The sequence below is a fragment of the Poecilia reticulata genome, chromosome 7 (genome assembly GCF_904066995.2).
Source record: "Poecilia reticulata chromosome 7, P_reticulata-male-v2, whole genome shotgun sequence".
NCBI classification, from domain to species: domain Eukaryota; kingdom Metazoa; phylum Chordata; class Actinopteri; order Cyprinodontiformes; family Poeciliidae; genus Poecilia; species Poecilia reticulata.
In genome coordinates, this window is record NC_088836.1 from 3,377,204 (window position 1) to 3,394,763 (window position 17,560).

The following is a 17,560-nucleotide window of genomic DNA, read 5'->3' on the forward strand; positions in this document are numbered from 1 at the left end:
CATATATATATATATCCTATATATAGGATATACAGACAGGTTTGAAGATACAATCACAATAGAACAAATATCTGAATTAATGTCCCTCAGGAAACAGCGCTTCAACCACTTGCTTTCTGTAGACATCAAGAAGTTTCTGACATAATTCTGGGTGAATACCTGCACTCTCTTCTGATCAAAAATAGTAGAGCTGGTTTAACTCGCTTGGTTTCATTCCATAGACTGCACTGCTAAGAGTTGTCCACAAATTTTAAGTTGAAATCTGAACCATATGAGAAGCTTTACCCATTCCAAGACTATCGTTACCTGCATTTCTATTTCCCACATAATTGTGCAAATTAGAATTTCAAAAAAAAAATTGCTTAATAGAAACATGCCAATATCTGTATTTTGCATAACTGAGAAGGAAACACTTTTTTCGCATCACACGAGTCAGATGATCAATAACAGAGTTCTACTCCTGATGGAAAAGATGAAAGCAGTGGTTGGAGGATTATGGTGCGGCATGTTTTTTAATGGCTCATCACGTGAATAAGAGTAGTCACATGATTTTAATTGTGTTTCTTATTTAATGGAAACACTGCAATTGCAAAACTGCATTTTTTTGGACTTTCACAATGTTTGTGTCCAGAATATGTGGGGTCTGCAGAGATGTTACCTCCCCTTTCTTTGACCCTACCATTGAATAGAGGAAAGATCCTCTCTGCAGACCTGACTGTTGGTTACAGTCTTTTCCTGTCCTGTTTGAGGATGAACCAAACCACACCTTGATGGTCAAACAAAACACGTTTTGAATAATGGAAGACCAGCAGCTCCTGTGCTGATGGACACAGCAAAGGACCAGCAGCCCTCAAACTGTACATCTTGAGTACAACACAGGTTGTACTCCCCGAGTTATCACAGGAAGTCCAGTCTCTGCTGGGCCTTCTTCTGAACACTGTCTATGTGTGAGGAGAAGACCATCTGGGAACCCGAAGTGACCCACTGTGGACATAGTGTAGTTGAGGATGATGAGGGCAGGTAGTGTTGTCTGGAGGACTACCATCATCTCTACCTGCTGATGTTGCTAAAAAAATAAGATATTGGAACAAAGTTCTGTTCAACGCATTTATGTCTTTGGGTGACCTTGCGGTGCATTTAAATTATCTAGGAAACCAGAGCTCTGGGCTAGCTAGATCTAGGCATCATCACCAAGTTAACTAGTCCAGTTATACAGCATTGATCAATTTTGTTTTGGTGCTAGGCACAACTAATCAACAAACATAGGATACTGTCCTTCGAATTTCACATATTCCACCAATAAGGGACATTCTCACAAATTAAGGTTGTACAATGTGTGGCATGGGGTTAAAATAATAACAACATAATGACTACAAATAAATTAGTGTGGTAAAAACCAGCTCCTTGTTCTATGCTGTGCCTCATCTGGAGGGTCTGGACTCTCGGCTATTAAGAAAAGATTCCTTCCTGGGGATGTGGACTTTGTTGAGGTTTGAAATTTTACCAAATCGCCAACGTTTGCCTGTGATGTATGCAACATGCCAGTTCGATGAAATTGCTTGTGCTGTAAACAACCATCCTCCACTGTGAAGAGAGAAGTGCTGATATGAACAAGATGGCTGTTATTGTTGATTCAATATTTGGAAGTGTTGCCGACATGGACTGGATGTTTTTGTTCACTTCCTCCACTGCAATTGCTAAAACTACAAGAAGAATACTATTCGAAACAGCTAAGCTCTACACGTCAACCGTTACATAGAAGGGAAGCATTAAACCACTGACTTGGCTAAATTTGAGTTACTTTTTGTGTGCATCACAAAAGGTACTGCCTGTGGGAAAACACTTGACTGCTCTGAAAGGAACATCTACTGTGTATGTTCCATCTCTCTGTGTACCCACTGCTTTACTTACAGCCCCCCTAAGGCACACAGCGATGACTGCTAGTTAAACAGTGTTGGTGAGGACAGAATAAGGCAATAAGGCAAAATCAGCTCCCTTGGTGATGCACACTTTGATGAATGAGCAGGTGCAAAGTATGGATTGCCCTCTCTGTTGTAGCGTTGAAAATGCATACATTCATTTCCCTGAAGGCCTAAACAGTGTGTGCTGTCAACACTTTGATTCTGCATGTGATCTATTTCTCTGTTTTTCACCCTGTAAGACTTCTTGCATCATTCCTTTGCTTTTTCCTGCTGACCTGTGTGCTGCCTCCCACTAGCCAATGGTTATAATGGGTATACGTTCAGAAATATGTGTTAATAGAGCCTTGCAAGCTAATGCTACAAAGGGCTTCATTTGCCCTTTGTAGCATTACAAAGGGCAGTTCTTTTCAGTATTGCAAGGACTGAAAAGAACTGCACATTTATTGCAACTATACATGAAGAAGATGCACTCTTGAATCAGTAGCTGCAATTCCATCAACCATATAATTGTGCAAATTTTACAAAAATAAATTTGCTTATTGGAAGCATACCAATTCAGAAAAAAAACAGTTTTTGATTAAATAAAAATTGCGATAGGATGAGGTTGTTTTGCGGCCGTATCAAACTACTGTAAATGCATTTCACAAAACTGCAATGGCAAAAAATGTTTTGTATCACTCGACTCAAATAACCAATGGCCAGATGTTACCACTGGCAAAAACACTGAAGAAGACAACAGGAAGTAGTATGGTGGTTTTTCTTACATTTTGTTGGACAATGTCCTGCTGGCTCCACCAGAGCTCTCACAGCATCACACGGTTCATAAAACGTTGTGTGGTATTCCAGTGAGTTTATTCCATAGCACTTCTGTAAAACTGGTAACTACAATTTCCCCAAAACACATAGCTGCTCCAAAGAATAAAGGACTTGTCACTCCAAAGTCTGAATAAGACACCGACGTTTCCTCTGATGGATGGTAGATGATGAACGCTAGTGACATGGCTGGATAATAAATATGTCTCATATGGTTTTTTACATCCATCGCTGCCATGATTTTTAATGACTTATCGCGTGATCAAGCTTAACGTGTGATTTTAATTTGAGGTCTTATTTAATGGAAATTAAATAATTTTGGAAATTGTGTTTTTTTCAACATTAGCAGAAAATAGACAAAAATGTGTGCACAATTGTAATCCTTGTTCCCACTTTGACGTAGGACATGTTCTCTCCCATTTCCCTGCTCAGGAGTGTGCCTGGTGCTGGGTTGCATGATCTTCCCTGACGGCTGGGATGCGGAAGTGATCCGGGATATGTGTGGGGAGCATTCAGGGAAATACTCTCTGGGTGACTGCTCAGTACGCTGGGCCTACATGCTGGCCATCATGGGCATCCTGGACGCCCTCATCCTCTCCTTCCTGGCCTTCGTCCTGGGAAACCGGCAGACAGACTTCTATCTGGATGATCTGCAGACAGACAACAAAGGTGAGTAAAGGTAGACTCAAACATAAGAATTCAGTTTCAGAATTTCTGTCTTGATAAATCCAATGACACCAGGATCCCATTAAAACTTTTAAATCCTCTCCTTTAGGCTGGTTTTAAATTGCTTTGCTGGAATTTTACTTGGATTTCAGATAGAATCTAATCTTATTTAAAGTTATACACATTACCTAATTCAATATATCCTTCTTGCATTTGACGATTTAAAGATAACTAACTTACAGTGTAATTTATACATTTAGTAACCAATTTCATAAGGTAAAGTGCTTTTAAATCTGCACTCCTAGTGTTTTAGGTTAAAAAATTATATCCTTTATTTGAAAGTAGCTGAAAACGTAAAATTTTCCAACTTTTCTAATTTATTGATCCTAAACTGAACCCATTACCATTACCAGGAGTGAGATTTGCTTGGTTTAGAATGAATACACTTCAATCTGGCCTCTGTATATCCAGCCAAATTGCTTTCAGTGCTGAATCTAAGAGTGAGGGAGAGTCCTCTGGGAGCTTTCTGACAGTTTGCATGATATTGCATCAGGGCAGGCCAACCACATTGTTCTATGCTCTAAGAAGAAAGGGGAAGAGGAGGAAAGGAAGAGCGCTGGTGGAAGGGCACAGGCAGGAGATATTATTTTTGAACAATAAAAGTCTTCTTATATAAGGATTTTGTGTTTGATCTGACTCCAAAACCCCAAAGTGCATCATCACAAAACAAAGATCAGCGTTTAAAAAAAAAGGGGGAGAGGGTGGATGGGGAGAGAAAAAAAATCCTTGACATGAAACATAGTAATTGGTGAGAGGAAAGCAAAACAGTAAAAAAAGAGAGAAGGAGGGAGAGGAAGAATCAGAGTATAGTGACATAAGATGTCTCGGTTTTTCTGACGATCTATCTTCATGATGGTTTCCATGGTAACTGAGATATTCCAGAGCGTGGGCGTGTCTTTCTGTTCTTATCTGATTAACCTCACTGACGATTTCTATGAGTTTACACATAAAACGCCCACCAATCCCAGCACTATATCAACTGCATATGGTTTGTTCACCAATTTCCTCCATGTTCAAACAATAAATAACTGAAGCTTAGACAAGAAGTCATGTTTCTATTTTAGCAGAAATAAATCAGATAAATTCAGATTGCTTATAAATGCCTTTCAGGCATGGACGGTTCTAGACGGGGGCCACCAGGGTGCCAGTGCCCCTGTACTAAAAAGATAATACTATAATGATGATATGACCTGGCGCAGAAACCGTAACATATTTGTCCCTTAGACCAATTTAATTTCTTACCTTCACAGTTTTACTTTAATAATAAATTAAAAATTAATATGTTGAACCTCCAGCTGTACTGAGAGATTGAGACAGCTTTCATTAGAAGTCTCTTTGGAGTCGCAAGTGGTTCTTTGGTTCAATTAATATATTAAACAATCAAATATTTTCCTTCTTTTTTGTTGAATTTAATTCCTCACGTAAATTTGGTCAAAACCGCAACAGCTTTCAAATATAAAAGATTAAACACAGTCCACGACTTGTGCCATTCTAGAAACTGTGTTTGATTAGCACAAAACACAGTTTGTGCTAACCAAGTTTTAGATTAAATTTAGTGCTTCTGGGTTATTTCATACTATGGGATTGGGTTCTGGATTTGAGCTAGCATAGTAAATTAGATTTTCAAAACACAATTGACTAAAAATCTAAAATAAGCTTCTTTGACTTGTGATAAATGTTTTCTGAGAGTCATTTTGCATTTAAATGAGAATACAAAAAACAAATCGGAAAACATAATATAAACAACTAAATTTGGATACTAAAATCACTATCCTTGACTCAAAAAAGGAAACAACTTTTTGTTGCAATAAATCTTATACTGAATTTAATTTTCTTACATATGGTCTCTTATTTTTCCAACTCTTGTCCCAATCCAATAAACAATCCCAAAACAAGAGTCAGAACAGGCAGTTTGCTTATAACTGCAAAATAAATGAAGCACACAAATATAGTTTAACACACAATGTGAAGAGACAAAATATAGCTTGTTACCATTTTCTTGCTGAAACTGTGAATGTTGAATGTAGCTGGTGCTAGCCACAACTTAGCTTTGATTAGGCTAATGCTATTTCCTGCTAAAATAGAAAAAAATACATCTCTACTTACAATCAAAGTCAGCAGTTAAATTGACATTATTAGAATTTAATCAGACCTTCAGTTCAGAGACGTCTGATCAGCTTGTTATGGCTTTCAAAATGACCGTCTCTGTGGACTGATGATGACCCTTTACGTCTCTTTTCTTACCCAAAAAATACGTCCGGCCCAATGTTTGTTTACAACTACCCAATATTTGGGTTGAATTAATAATTTAGCAATTCTTGTTTTTCATTTCCCATTGAAATGTAAAGTATAATACAATCTATGATAAAGCAGCTCTTGAAATACTTGAAACAGACTATTTAATTTAATTGTAGGTAATTCACAGAATATTTCCATGTGAAAGCATATGTACACACGGGTCAAATAAAGTCTCAAATTAAAGCAGTTTTTCTCCCCAGTCAGAGGATGACCTAAATGCTTTACACATACTTGTGTAAGTAAATTTGTGTTTTTGAAAAACTGTGCAATTCCTTCTCATTGTGTGTTGCAGTATGTAAGCTAGTTTTTCCTTCTCTCTTTGCAGATTTTGCTGTTTCGAGGGTAAGTTGATCTGCAATACATATTTTATGTGAGAAGATTGAAGAATATGCTTGAAATAAAACAAGTCTGTGGATATGGGATAACCTTGTATGTCGACAGTACATAGATCAGTGGTCCCCAAACTACGGCCCGCGGGCCGGATCCGGCCCGCCTCCACATTTGGTCCGGCCCCCTGAACAATATCAGAGAGCATTTAGATGTTTTTTCATATACCGTATTTTCCGCACTATAAGCCGTTACTTTTTTCCTAAACTTTGAACCATGTGGCTTATAGCCCAGTGCAGCTTATATATGGAATTTTCTTCAACCACTAGGGGGCTATTTAGCAGGAAGTGAATCATTGGAAACCAAAATTGGAAATACAAGAAGAAAGCGCCCATTAAAACGGAATTAGATTTTCATAGGGAATTGAAATTTGAGAATGTTGTTGATCAGTTACTAAATAGCATTGAGGGGAAAAAGAAGATTTTTCAGTTTTTTTTAATAATACTTGGATCATTATGAGAATATAGATATTGAGGTATAGATATTAGGATCCAGTAGATGGCAGTAGTGCAACGATAATGGATGCAAGCTGTCGTTGAAATCTAAAGAAGAAGAAGAAGGTGCCTATTTTCATTTAGCACATGCTAGTAGCAGACCCGAAGGATCAGCACTTTTACTGTTACAGTTACCGTTCGGAAACTAATCAGTTCAGTTAAATCTAAACTTGGCAACTTTTCTTGTTCAACCGTAATAAATGTGATATTCAATTGACCTGTTATGACTCAAATGCTGCTGCTGCACCGTTGTGGAAAACCTGGAGTGGCAGAGATATCTGCGGCTTATAGCCCGGTGCAACTTATAGTCCAGAAAATACAGTATTTATTTCATAAATAGTGATATTTCCTGGATTTTTTCTGTGAAGAACCCAGAGAATGTTATTCGATTGTCCTTTCTGGAAAACAATAATTTTTTACATTTAGGCACTCCTGCAAACGTCACACTTATTCTGTTACAAACTGACTCCGGCCCCCCACCAGAGAAAGAAAAAGTTATGTGGCCCTCACAGGAAAAAGTTTGGGGACTTCTGACATAGAGGGTTTTGGTTTTTGGTCCTGCTTCCCTCTGCGACGGCCCAAAGTAACTCAAGCACAATAGATAAAATAAGAATCTGCTTATCCATCTCACTTGATCATACTATTACTTCTGGACCTCAGTTTCCACTCAGGTCCATCCAGCCTGGAAACCTCTTCCCACAGGTTCAGAATGACCTGAAAAAGAAGGAAAGTGTGCTGGAAGTTTCTTGTGGCCAAGTGAAAGTCTTTCTAATTGCTCAGAGACAAGCACCTTTCATGCCTAGAGTTTTTCCTATGCTACCACCTGGTGTCTGTCTGTTGCGTAAGGAGTGTTGGGTTACTGCTGGTGTCCACCAGTTCATGGTTTCTCCAGGATGTCACATTGGCAACAGAAGCTCAAAACTTGGTCTATTTGGATTCCATGTTCCAACCTCCCACAATACCTTTGTAGTGAAGTTATAGCGGCTTGAAGTTGATAACACTAAACAGAAATACTGGGTGAACATGGATGAGGTATTTTGGTGTAGGGTGTGTCCAAATAAATAAATATAAATTACTAAATACATCTTGTATTACTTTGTAATTTCCAATGACATTGTAAGTGCTATTACAAATGCAAATGGTGTTAGTTGCTGTGGTTTCCCAACAAATTTGAGAAACCAATTCAAATTTTTGTTTGAATTGAAAATTTTTTAGTTAGTTTTTTTAGTTTAGTTTTAGTTTTTTTCTCTTTCCACAGGTTTAGAGGGAAACTTTAAGGATGTTCACTTTATGCTTCACTTTATGCTTATTTCTCTCCTCTACTCCTGTCTCCTTTCCTTTTAAACCTTTTCCGTACTTTCTCCCTTTCCTTTCTCCATTCTTCGTCATCTATGTGCCCATAACAATTCTGTGAAAGTAAATTTGTTGGGCCACATCTTGACACTCAGACAATAACTCTGAGGTCCACACTGCCAGACAGGGCATGTTAAAAAAAAGAAAAACGATAGTGTATGTCCAAATTCAGGGGCTGCATCCTTAAAAGGCCCTGCTATACTGCAGACATAATTTTAATAGAGAATGAATGTTAAATCTACTTGATAAATTGTAATCTAATATTTTCAAAAGCAGATTAGTGATGTGTCTTCTGTCTTATCTTTTCTCACAGATTGAGGTACGAGACAGAAGAGAGCCGCGGTACGGAGTGCAACGTCTTCACTGAGGGCAACAATGGCACTGAACAACTTCTGTTTATCTTTCTCTTCTCTATCTCTCCGCCCTCTGTTCTTCTTTCCTATCCAATGATCAGGATATCACCCAATTTCAATGCAGACACCGCGTGTATAGGATTGTGTAAGATTAAAAAAAAATTAACTACAACAAACACGAGGATAAACTATATTTTGAAAAAAAAAAATACAAGGTTGTACAGTGCATTTAACACTCAACTTTCTCAACAAATACCTTTATGATGAAAAATATTTACTGTATTTAAAGTCTTGAGTTTTTTTGTGTGAGAACTCCGATCCCTAAGATGAAGAACCATAATGTCCGTTTTACAGTTCTTTATTTAAAGTGTCTCTATTTACTGGCTTTGAGTTTATGTGGTGTGTACATTCAAAACATCAAACAACAGATAAGTGGTACTCCTCACACAGTTACACAGTCAAGACGCAATATACCAGAACGTTCCATTACTGCACATGTAAAAAAAAAAAAAGAAAAAAAAAATTACAGGGACTCATATGGCTCTTCATCTGAGGACTTTTAAATGTGAAGAATTTAAAGGAGTACCCCATTGCAGCTTTACAGAATTTAACATCTCTGGGAGATTCTCTACTGTACATACTAAACAATGTAAATAACATAACTGCTGACGCGAACAGCCGACGACAAAACCTCATCTGACTCCGATGCATTCGAGTATAGTATTTCTACCCTCCGTTTCAGTGTTCCTCATGCTGGAAAGGCATCTGAGTATACGTTTGGATTTGCTGTGCTCCTGCGATTCCCCACTACTGATTTAGTGGGATCACACAGATGGGAATAACACAGATATCATAGCTGGAAGATCCACAGAGAAGCAGAGCACCGTGACTCGGAATAATTGTGTTTGATCACCTTTTTTTTTTTTTTTTTTGAGGGGGAAAGAAAGAGACACTTCTCCTGCGTCAACATGGCCTCAAAAGAAGCTGCTTATTGTAGATTTCCACCCTCTAGTATGTTGTAGATTTTACCGTTAACTTTAGCTGCAGCTGTCATGTAGAAAAACATTTTATTTGTGTTTCACTTATTTGTGCCATCTCACAACCCCCCTCTCTTCAGTGTGCAGTTTACTCCAGTTTACGGTTCCAGCATACAGTGATCAGTTTACGCTACAGATGTCTTAAGACTGTGTGGATATGACTGCTAGTGCTGGCCCCTAGTGCTGCATTAAGGTGATGTCACATATGCCTCTTTAAAACAGAAAATTCCAGGTGGGACAACCATCTGCTATGAAACAAGTTTAAAATTTAAGTAATAAAAAAAGCTAGTGCGGCAAAAAAGACAAAAGTGTCTTTTACACTTCCTGAAATACAAGCATTTTAACACTTCAGTGTAGTTCTTCATGAATAAGGAAAAAAGGTGAATGAGTGAATGTGCAAAACTTGATTTTACATTTTTAGTGCAATTACTAAAGCTATAGCTTGGGTTTTTTTTAAATGAAGTGCTGTGAAGTTATCAGTTATATGCTTAAAGTAAGAAAATTTGTGTTTATTTGAATATCTCTTTATTGTAGAAATGCTTCTAGGCCATAGATTCCTTTAATCTAATTAATTTCCCCCTTAAATTGTTCCATATTTGGAAAGAAAAGGCATTTTAGGGTTGAGCATCAGAGCTCTATATGTGGGTTACGCCATCAAAAACTAGCCAGATCCTTCATGCTGAGGGCATACAGCTTATTTTGCTCCTGCCTGCAGTCTGGCGTCCATTAATGCATTGAAAAATTGAAGTCTGAACAACAGGACATACAGTGTATTTGTAGCTTACCAATTTAAAACAAAGACCTCAACAACAACAATAGCCTTGTAAGTCCTTGTTAAGCTGGACGCCAGCTTGGTCAGACACTGCTGTGGGATGGCATCCAATTCCCTCAACTAGCCATTGTCACCAGTCAGCCAGTGTGGTTGTATTGGTCACCCTGGCATTAACAGGACGCCCTGGCTGATCCTACAGGTGCTTGCACTACAGGCAGACCGTTACATCCTCTCCACTCCCAGATTCCAGAGGTATTTTCTGATAAAGCCGCCTCTGGAGTAGCCTGGTAAAAACCAGGCCCTTGTTCTACCCTTCAGCTCCTTCAGAGGGTCTGGACTCTCGTCTGTCAAGACATGATTGTTTCCTGGAAGCTATGGACTCTGTTGAAGTTTTAAATTTTACCCAACTGCTAACGTTTGGCTGTGACATATGTAATGTGCCAGTTCTACGCTATGAAGCTTACCGGAAATGACCTGCTCTGTAACCAACCGTTCTCCACTGTGAAGAGAGAAATGCCGTACTGTTAATGCTAATTCAATATTTGGGTTAGGATTAGTTAGTTAGTTGCTAAAGCTGCAGCCAGGCTACAATTCTAAAACAGCACAGAAAATCCATGTTATCATTCACAACTTCTTCGATGTTTGGCCTGACAGAAAATCTACCAGAGCTGTAAGCAAGGTCTGAATTTAGCAGAATAGCGCAATAAAGGAATGACTGGGCTAACTCTGGAGGTAAGCATTGACATTTTGGAGGATAAAATTTGATCCCTAAGAATGGAGATGTGGAGATTTTCACTGGTTTTTAAATAGCATTTTGATATCTCTCTTCTCTGAGATTGCCTTTAATGGTGACAAGCCTTGGTTTTCCAGTGAGGGTCATGCTGCCCTACACTATAACACTGCCTCCATCAGAAACAGATTGGCTTTGGCTGAGTAGCATAGAGAACGTTATCATGAGTGTGACACAGGTACTCAACTCTACAACAGTTTAGGGGGAAAACACATACAGCATACATACAGCAATATAAGATTTAACGCCAAGAAGCATCATTTAAAAAAAAAAAAACAATGACCAAACATAAATCTTCTTAGTAACTAACATGTTTAATCCATTACCTGTTGTAGACATTATGTTCTATCACGAATAGTTTTTAGAAAAATGAAGAACTTATCTGAGCCACTGAAGGCTTGCAGCTAACCTGGAGGATTAGCCTTAGGTAACTTTAACCATTAAAAACAACAAAACAACGGAGTTTAATCTGTGGGATGCAAAGCTGTAATAGAGGACATTAAATGATACCATTCTCATTTTTTTACCTAAGCAATGTGTGTCTGCACTAAAGTTCCATTGGTTGAGGTCGTTGGATGAGACAATCGGACTTGTCGACTCTTTTAAGAGGGTCATTTCAGCAACTTTATCAAAAAAATGTGGTTCTTGACTTACAGGTTTAAAAGTTTTTTGGAAATGATCCCATTGAGATTGATACTTTGCCAAAGTAACTCTAGCACAGCCAGAGATGTTGTTAGGCTACAAAAACAAGAAATAAACATTACTGACTTCTGAATATGTACCAGTTATCTGCTAATATAGCACCGTATCACATGGTATTAAGATTTTCAGGTTGAGGTTTTATTTATTTATTTTATTTCTAAAATTAGCTAGAGTGGGTGAAGACCTTTTTTAATAGCTGTTGGTCTTCCACTGCTAACTGCTGTTATATGACATCCAAGGTAACAAACTGATAACTTACAGAAGCTCAAAGATTCAAGCTATCGCCTCATGGGGGGAAAAACACGTTTTAACACAGCATTTAGGCAAACGCTGATGAATTAGCTCATTTTAAACATTTTGCATCAAGTCCTGTTGTTCTCCCATAATCTTTATTTATGAACATTAGTGAAACACAAGATGGTATTTAAAAAGTGACAAAGTAAAATTTCCACTCCCTCATTTTTAAACTTTTTACTTAATGATCATTTTTCAACACTCTCATTTTGTCCAAGTTATTTAGATTCAGAAGACCTGCTAGAAATGATCCATTTTCAGCTAATCAGGGCATGTGTTTGTGAGAACAACACATTCAATGCTACCTATACTTCCATTAATAAACACGTCACCCACAATAGCAGTGGAGGCTATGATGCTAGAACAGAGCTGAAGAGGCAAATCCAAATAAACTGTTTTAAATTTCCTAAAAGTGTTAGCTACTGACATGACGTTGGAAATAAAGTAGGAAATATTCAAAATAGTTTTGAACACAAAATATCATCTTAGAGTGTATCAAACCGGCTGCAGATTTTATGTAGTGGATGGTTATGACATTTCTACCTTAAGACAAATTTCCAGATTTCTATCTTTAGTTTTGCATTTGGCTGTGAACTTAAAGCTTTAAAAAATCTTTGATGCAAGTGTGTGCTTACCTTCCTGTTAGTAACAGTCATGAGCCGGAATGAGACCCTCATGGTATTTGAACCTTAAGGGGAAAAAATGTCATGCATTACACATAATCGAAAAATAAAGTAGCTTTTATTTAACGCAGAAACAATTTATTCTATCATTACTTTAAAAAAAACTAATTGATTATTAAAGTTAGAATAATTATCCATTACTTTTATTCATTATTTTGAATGTGCTTATTGAACAACATATTATTCATTTTGACGTTCTGCTCTTTATGGAAGAATATAAATGCAAAAAGCTGATATTAGCTGGTTATTTAGTAAGGATATCAAACTGGATAGAGACATAATAGATATTCAAATCATAGCTCACTAACTGAAGTTTAAAACTGATTAATAGAACTGATTGGAGAAACTCCATTAGGTTTGAACCTTTAACTAATCCGTACTGGCAACATTTCTAAACAACCAGGTCTGTCTTTTCTGTTGTTACAAAGGCAAAGTGTACTGGGCCTTCTTTGGCTCAGGAGTGTGCAGCAACAGGTGGGGAAGGGGGAGTGTTGTGCAATTCTATTCTCCATATAGCCAGACTAAACTTACATCGGTCTGGTAGTTTCTCAGCCTTAAACTTTTAACACCAATGTAATGAAACATGTTAGTAGTTTGTGAAACTGGTTAATCCCAAATCACAGGTTGGTTCTCTTGCTGAATTAGCAATTGATGTGGTTTCAAATGTTGAACTTTTCTGAAATCTAGAATATGTGTTGAACTTAAGGAATACAAGCAAATGGCTTTTTTTACTTTCATGTTTTTTAGAGAGTCCATCATTTGATGGGAATATTGATTCTTTAGAACCTTTGAACTTTATTGGTCTGGAATTTGCTAAAAAAAAATCCCCAAAGGCCTGCAGACCACACACTGTCCTCTGGGATAACTGCCAGATATTCTCTGCATTATCCATGTAGCTGTGACATTAAACTAGTTGTTACCCTCACTAATCGATTTGAACATAAACATGATTTCACATCCTGGTCTAGAGTCTTGACGGTTCCGAATGATCAGTTTACACAAGAACAAAGGAGGTACGGTAGTTTGTTAGTGTTCATCAAATGAATTTGTCGTAATTTGAACAAAAAGGTATTACCTGCTTTACATTACTAACTGCTGTACCTGCTGGCCAAATGATGGCTTCTTTATGCTTTAGCTGCTTCGCATTTCTCTGCCGTTTGCTGTGGTTCTGGTGACTAGCAGGATTCTGCCATGACAAACTGTGGTTGCACAATATGACAAAGCAGTCTGCTGTAATCCAGGGCACCATGGGGGATTTTTATCCCTCTCAGAGGAACCCTTCAGGCTGACACACTGTAACTGAAACTCCCAAAGCTTGGCTTAAGTCATGACAGGAATAAAATTAGCTGTGTGCATGGATAATTGTTTTATATGAGAAACTGACTTGCTGTGCCCAAGTAAAGGAAAGGTACAATCATACCATAAACCCTCCTAAGTAGATAAATGAATTTCACCGAGCTGTCAAATATTGACCTGGTGGTTTACACATCGGGACAAATCACAAACAGAGAACAGCCTCCATAAACTATCTTTTTACTGTTAAAACTAATTAATCAATGTCATGAGTTGTTAAGAAAGCATTCTTTATTGTTTTGTCAGTAATGTTTTGAAGGGTGTGTATGAGCAGTCAATGTCTCACTGACAGTAGATAGTGGTTTGAGAAATCCATGACTGGAGAATATTTGCAGACTTCCCAAAAATTGCAACAACTGTGAAAATGTTTAGAATAAACCACTCAACATTTCAGAGTTATTAGCTTAGTGCCACTCAGTTAACGAGGTATTGGAATAGCAGTCATCTTATTTAGTCAAAAACAAAAAAAAATCTTCTTTTCAAAGATGGTGTAATCTAGAGGTGTGCAAGTGTTTTAATAATCTACTCCAAAATGTATGGAGTGGGCTTAGTGTCATTCAGCTAAGTAAATAAGCAATTGCTTAGCGGTTGGCTTGGCTAGCCAAAAAAAAATGCTCCATTTTTCTTTTCAAAGATTGCCGTTACTTAGAGGTGTGAAGGTGCTTAATAAACCAAAAACAGGGAGTTAGTTACATGCATAAACTTGCATTAATTTTCTACTCAATGTCCTGTCATGAGACTGACCACTCTGACCACTGTCTACTCCAGTTAAGACATCTGAAAACTGTAGTTCATACTGTGGGGAAAGTCCAAAACTCAGATTTTTCTCTCATGAAGAATTTCAACCAACCTTTAAAAGTTGACTAATTTATAAATGAAAGACAAGATGCCTACCGACTGAACCAACTGGATATCGTTTCACTTGGTTCATTTGCAGTGGATTCCAGTGCATTCCTTTACTATACATAGATTAAGCAGATAGCTAGATGTACAGTGTCTTTTTAGAATGGTAGCTAGCTAATTCTCAGGAAGCTGTGTACTAAGTACTGTATTAAAGGCTCATTATGGAAATTACAAACAAAAGTCAAAAATAAGAGTGATTTGATGAGGTCATCGTTTAAATGATGAGTTGCTTTTCTCTAGCTCTTTTGATGAAGTGTAGACTAGGTTAGCACTGATGATGTTTTTCTTTCTGGGCCTTTAAGACAATATGATAACAGCCCTTATGCTGAATCTAATGATGCTGTCTATGGAGGCTCTGCACAGACCGCTGGCCTGTCTATCCACTGTCGTAGTGTAAAAGTGCTGGGCCCTCATTCAAGAGACGTTTGTTTCTGTTTTACCTTGAATTATCTGTGCAAACATAAAAAATAAAAAAAAAACATTCGCAGTGAAACTCAACCATTTGGTAAAGAAGAACACTCATACTTGCTTTTGATGTTTGTTTAGTTATCTGAGCAGAATTCGTTAACTGTTTCATACAAAGGGCTGCGTTAAGCAGTCAGTCATGTTTCTCACACATTGTAGCGTGCATCTGTCATTTGTTTTGGGAGGGTTTTTTTCACAGGCCCAGGACATAATTTCCTAACACATTAACAGTTAGAATATAAAGAAAACATAGCCCTGAGGCCTAAGTGGTCATGTGAGGCTTCCAAGAATCAATACCAGTACGATCGTCATTCTGGTCTTTTTTCTGGGTACTTTGGTTCCTGAGGACTTGACAATGAACCTATGGAAAAAAAAAGAACCTTAAAAAGGAACTGAAAATACCTTAACCCTGATGAGCACATATTTGTACCACTCCAGGTGCCTCTAAGAACTCTTGAATTAATTCTGATGTGGTGCAGAACCAGCAAAACAAGTAGTGACATTGTAGTTTTTTTTCTACTACAGACTACTCACTCAGACTGAGCTCTGAAACTAGATGGGTCATTTGTAGATTTGAGGTCAATTCAGTTTCAAACCATGAAATTAAGACAAAGTTGAATTAATTACCTTACTTTGTGGAGACATTTTGATTTATAAAACATAGGAGTAAAAAACATACAAGTATATTTTTATTTTCAATTTTCAATTGGACTCCAAAGCTGAATTCGCCTCAGTCTAGAACTGTGGGATCATTTAACGATGTGAAAAAAATTGAAAGGGTGTTAAGAGTCAGTGAGAAGTCATTTCTGATTTCTAGCTACAAACAAAATGTTTGTGGATTATGTAAATGTCATGGACATGTCAATGATTTATCATCTTTTATCATGCAATATCATATATAAAGATGTATAGTGTGGGGCGGGACAGATTGGGAACAAAAAAAAAGAATAATGTTCAGTGACTTATGTTATTCTAGTTGACTTTCTGTTAACTCCTGAAATGCAGATGTTGCCAAAATACCATAAACGATCATGTGTTACCACGAGAGAAAAAAAAAGAAAAAAGAATCAGTTTTGCTTTTGTACAACAAAATAATGATATACTGATATTTGTCATGTATTTCTGATGAGATCTTTGTTTTTATGTGTTTATCACAGACTCTTCTGTTCTGTTACGGTTTTACTTTCAAAATATTTAGGTATGAAATATGACGGTTCCTTGGTCTTCTGAGGCCTAAAAAACCCCGATTCAGTTTGGACTCGCTAACGGGCCGCTGCTTTTTGAGATCTCAATGCCCAAAACGTTTGAAAACTAAAAAAGGAACGAGAAGTCTGTTTCTCAAGTTGCTTGATTGTGTACGAGTGCAGAGCCTCAAACGGGCCTGTCGCTCGCCACGGTTCAGGGTGACATACTGATTTTGATTTGAAAATTATGTCTAATTCCTATTTGTGAATAGTATTCAACCTCACAGTGATGAGAAATTCTGTTATTAAAACACATTTTGAAAAAGGTAAATAAAGATATTTTACATTCAAAATCAGTTGTGAAGGATTTATTGAAGGTTAAAAGTTATTAACTTTGATAGGAAGTGGCAGCAGGGCACAGGAGAGAAACTCGGACATCCTGTTACTCGGCCACACCCTTCACCGTAGTTTAGCGAATCCAATTCGATTGTCAGAACTTACACAGAGTTTCCCTTCATCTTTCCTGGGGTCTTCTACTGAAGAAGGTAAACCAAGCCACCTTAACTGTATCCTTTTCATGTGGAAGAGAAGAAAGTTAACTCCAAACTGGACGATGGAGATTCACAAGCAAACTCCAAGTCTGAACCAATTCATCCTACAGAGGAATATTGTTTCAGTTCATATCTCATGACCACAGGTCAGGGTTGGAACATAGACCATCCATCCATCCATCCATTTTCTTACACCCTTGTCCCTTGGTGGGGTCAGGAGGGTTGCTGGTGCCCATCTCCAGCTAACGTTCCGGGCGAGAGGCGGGGTCACCCTGGACAGGTCACCAGTCTGTCGCAGGGCAACACAGAGACACACAACCATGCACACACACACTCACACCTAAGGGGCAATTTGGAGAGGCCAATTAACCTGACAGTCATGTTTTTGGACTGTGGGAGGAAACCGGAGAAAACCCACCATGCACAGGGAGAACATGCAAACTCCATGCAGAAAGACCGGGGCCGGGAATCGAACCCAGA

At 37.9% G+C, this 17,560-nt stretch overlaps 1 protein-coding gene across 1 annotated transcript in view; it reads left to right on the top strand.

Annotated features, from left to right (window-relative positions):
- Positions 1–16,882, top strand: part of lhfpl4a (LHFPL tetraspan subfamily member 4a) — a 36,200-nt gene extending 19,318 nt beyond the window's left edge. Inside the window, exons 2-4 of the mRNA XM_008412762.3 lie at positions 3,168–3,404; positions 6,085–6,101; positions 8,307–16,882. Coding sequence (XP_008410984.1) covers positions 3,168–3,404; positions 6,085–6,101; positions 8,307–8,360 — 308 coding nt within the window. The 3' untranslated portion in view covers positions 8,361–16,882. The remainder of the gene's footprint in view (positions 1–3,167; positions 3,405–6,084; positions 6,102–8,306) is intronic.
- The last annotated feature ends 678 nt before the right edge of the window (positions 16,883–17,560 follow it).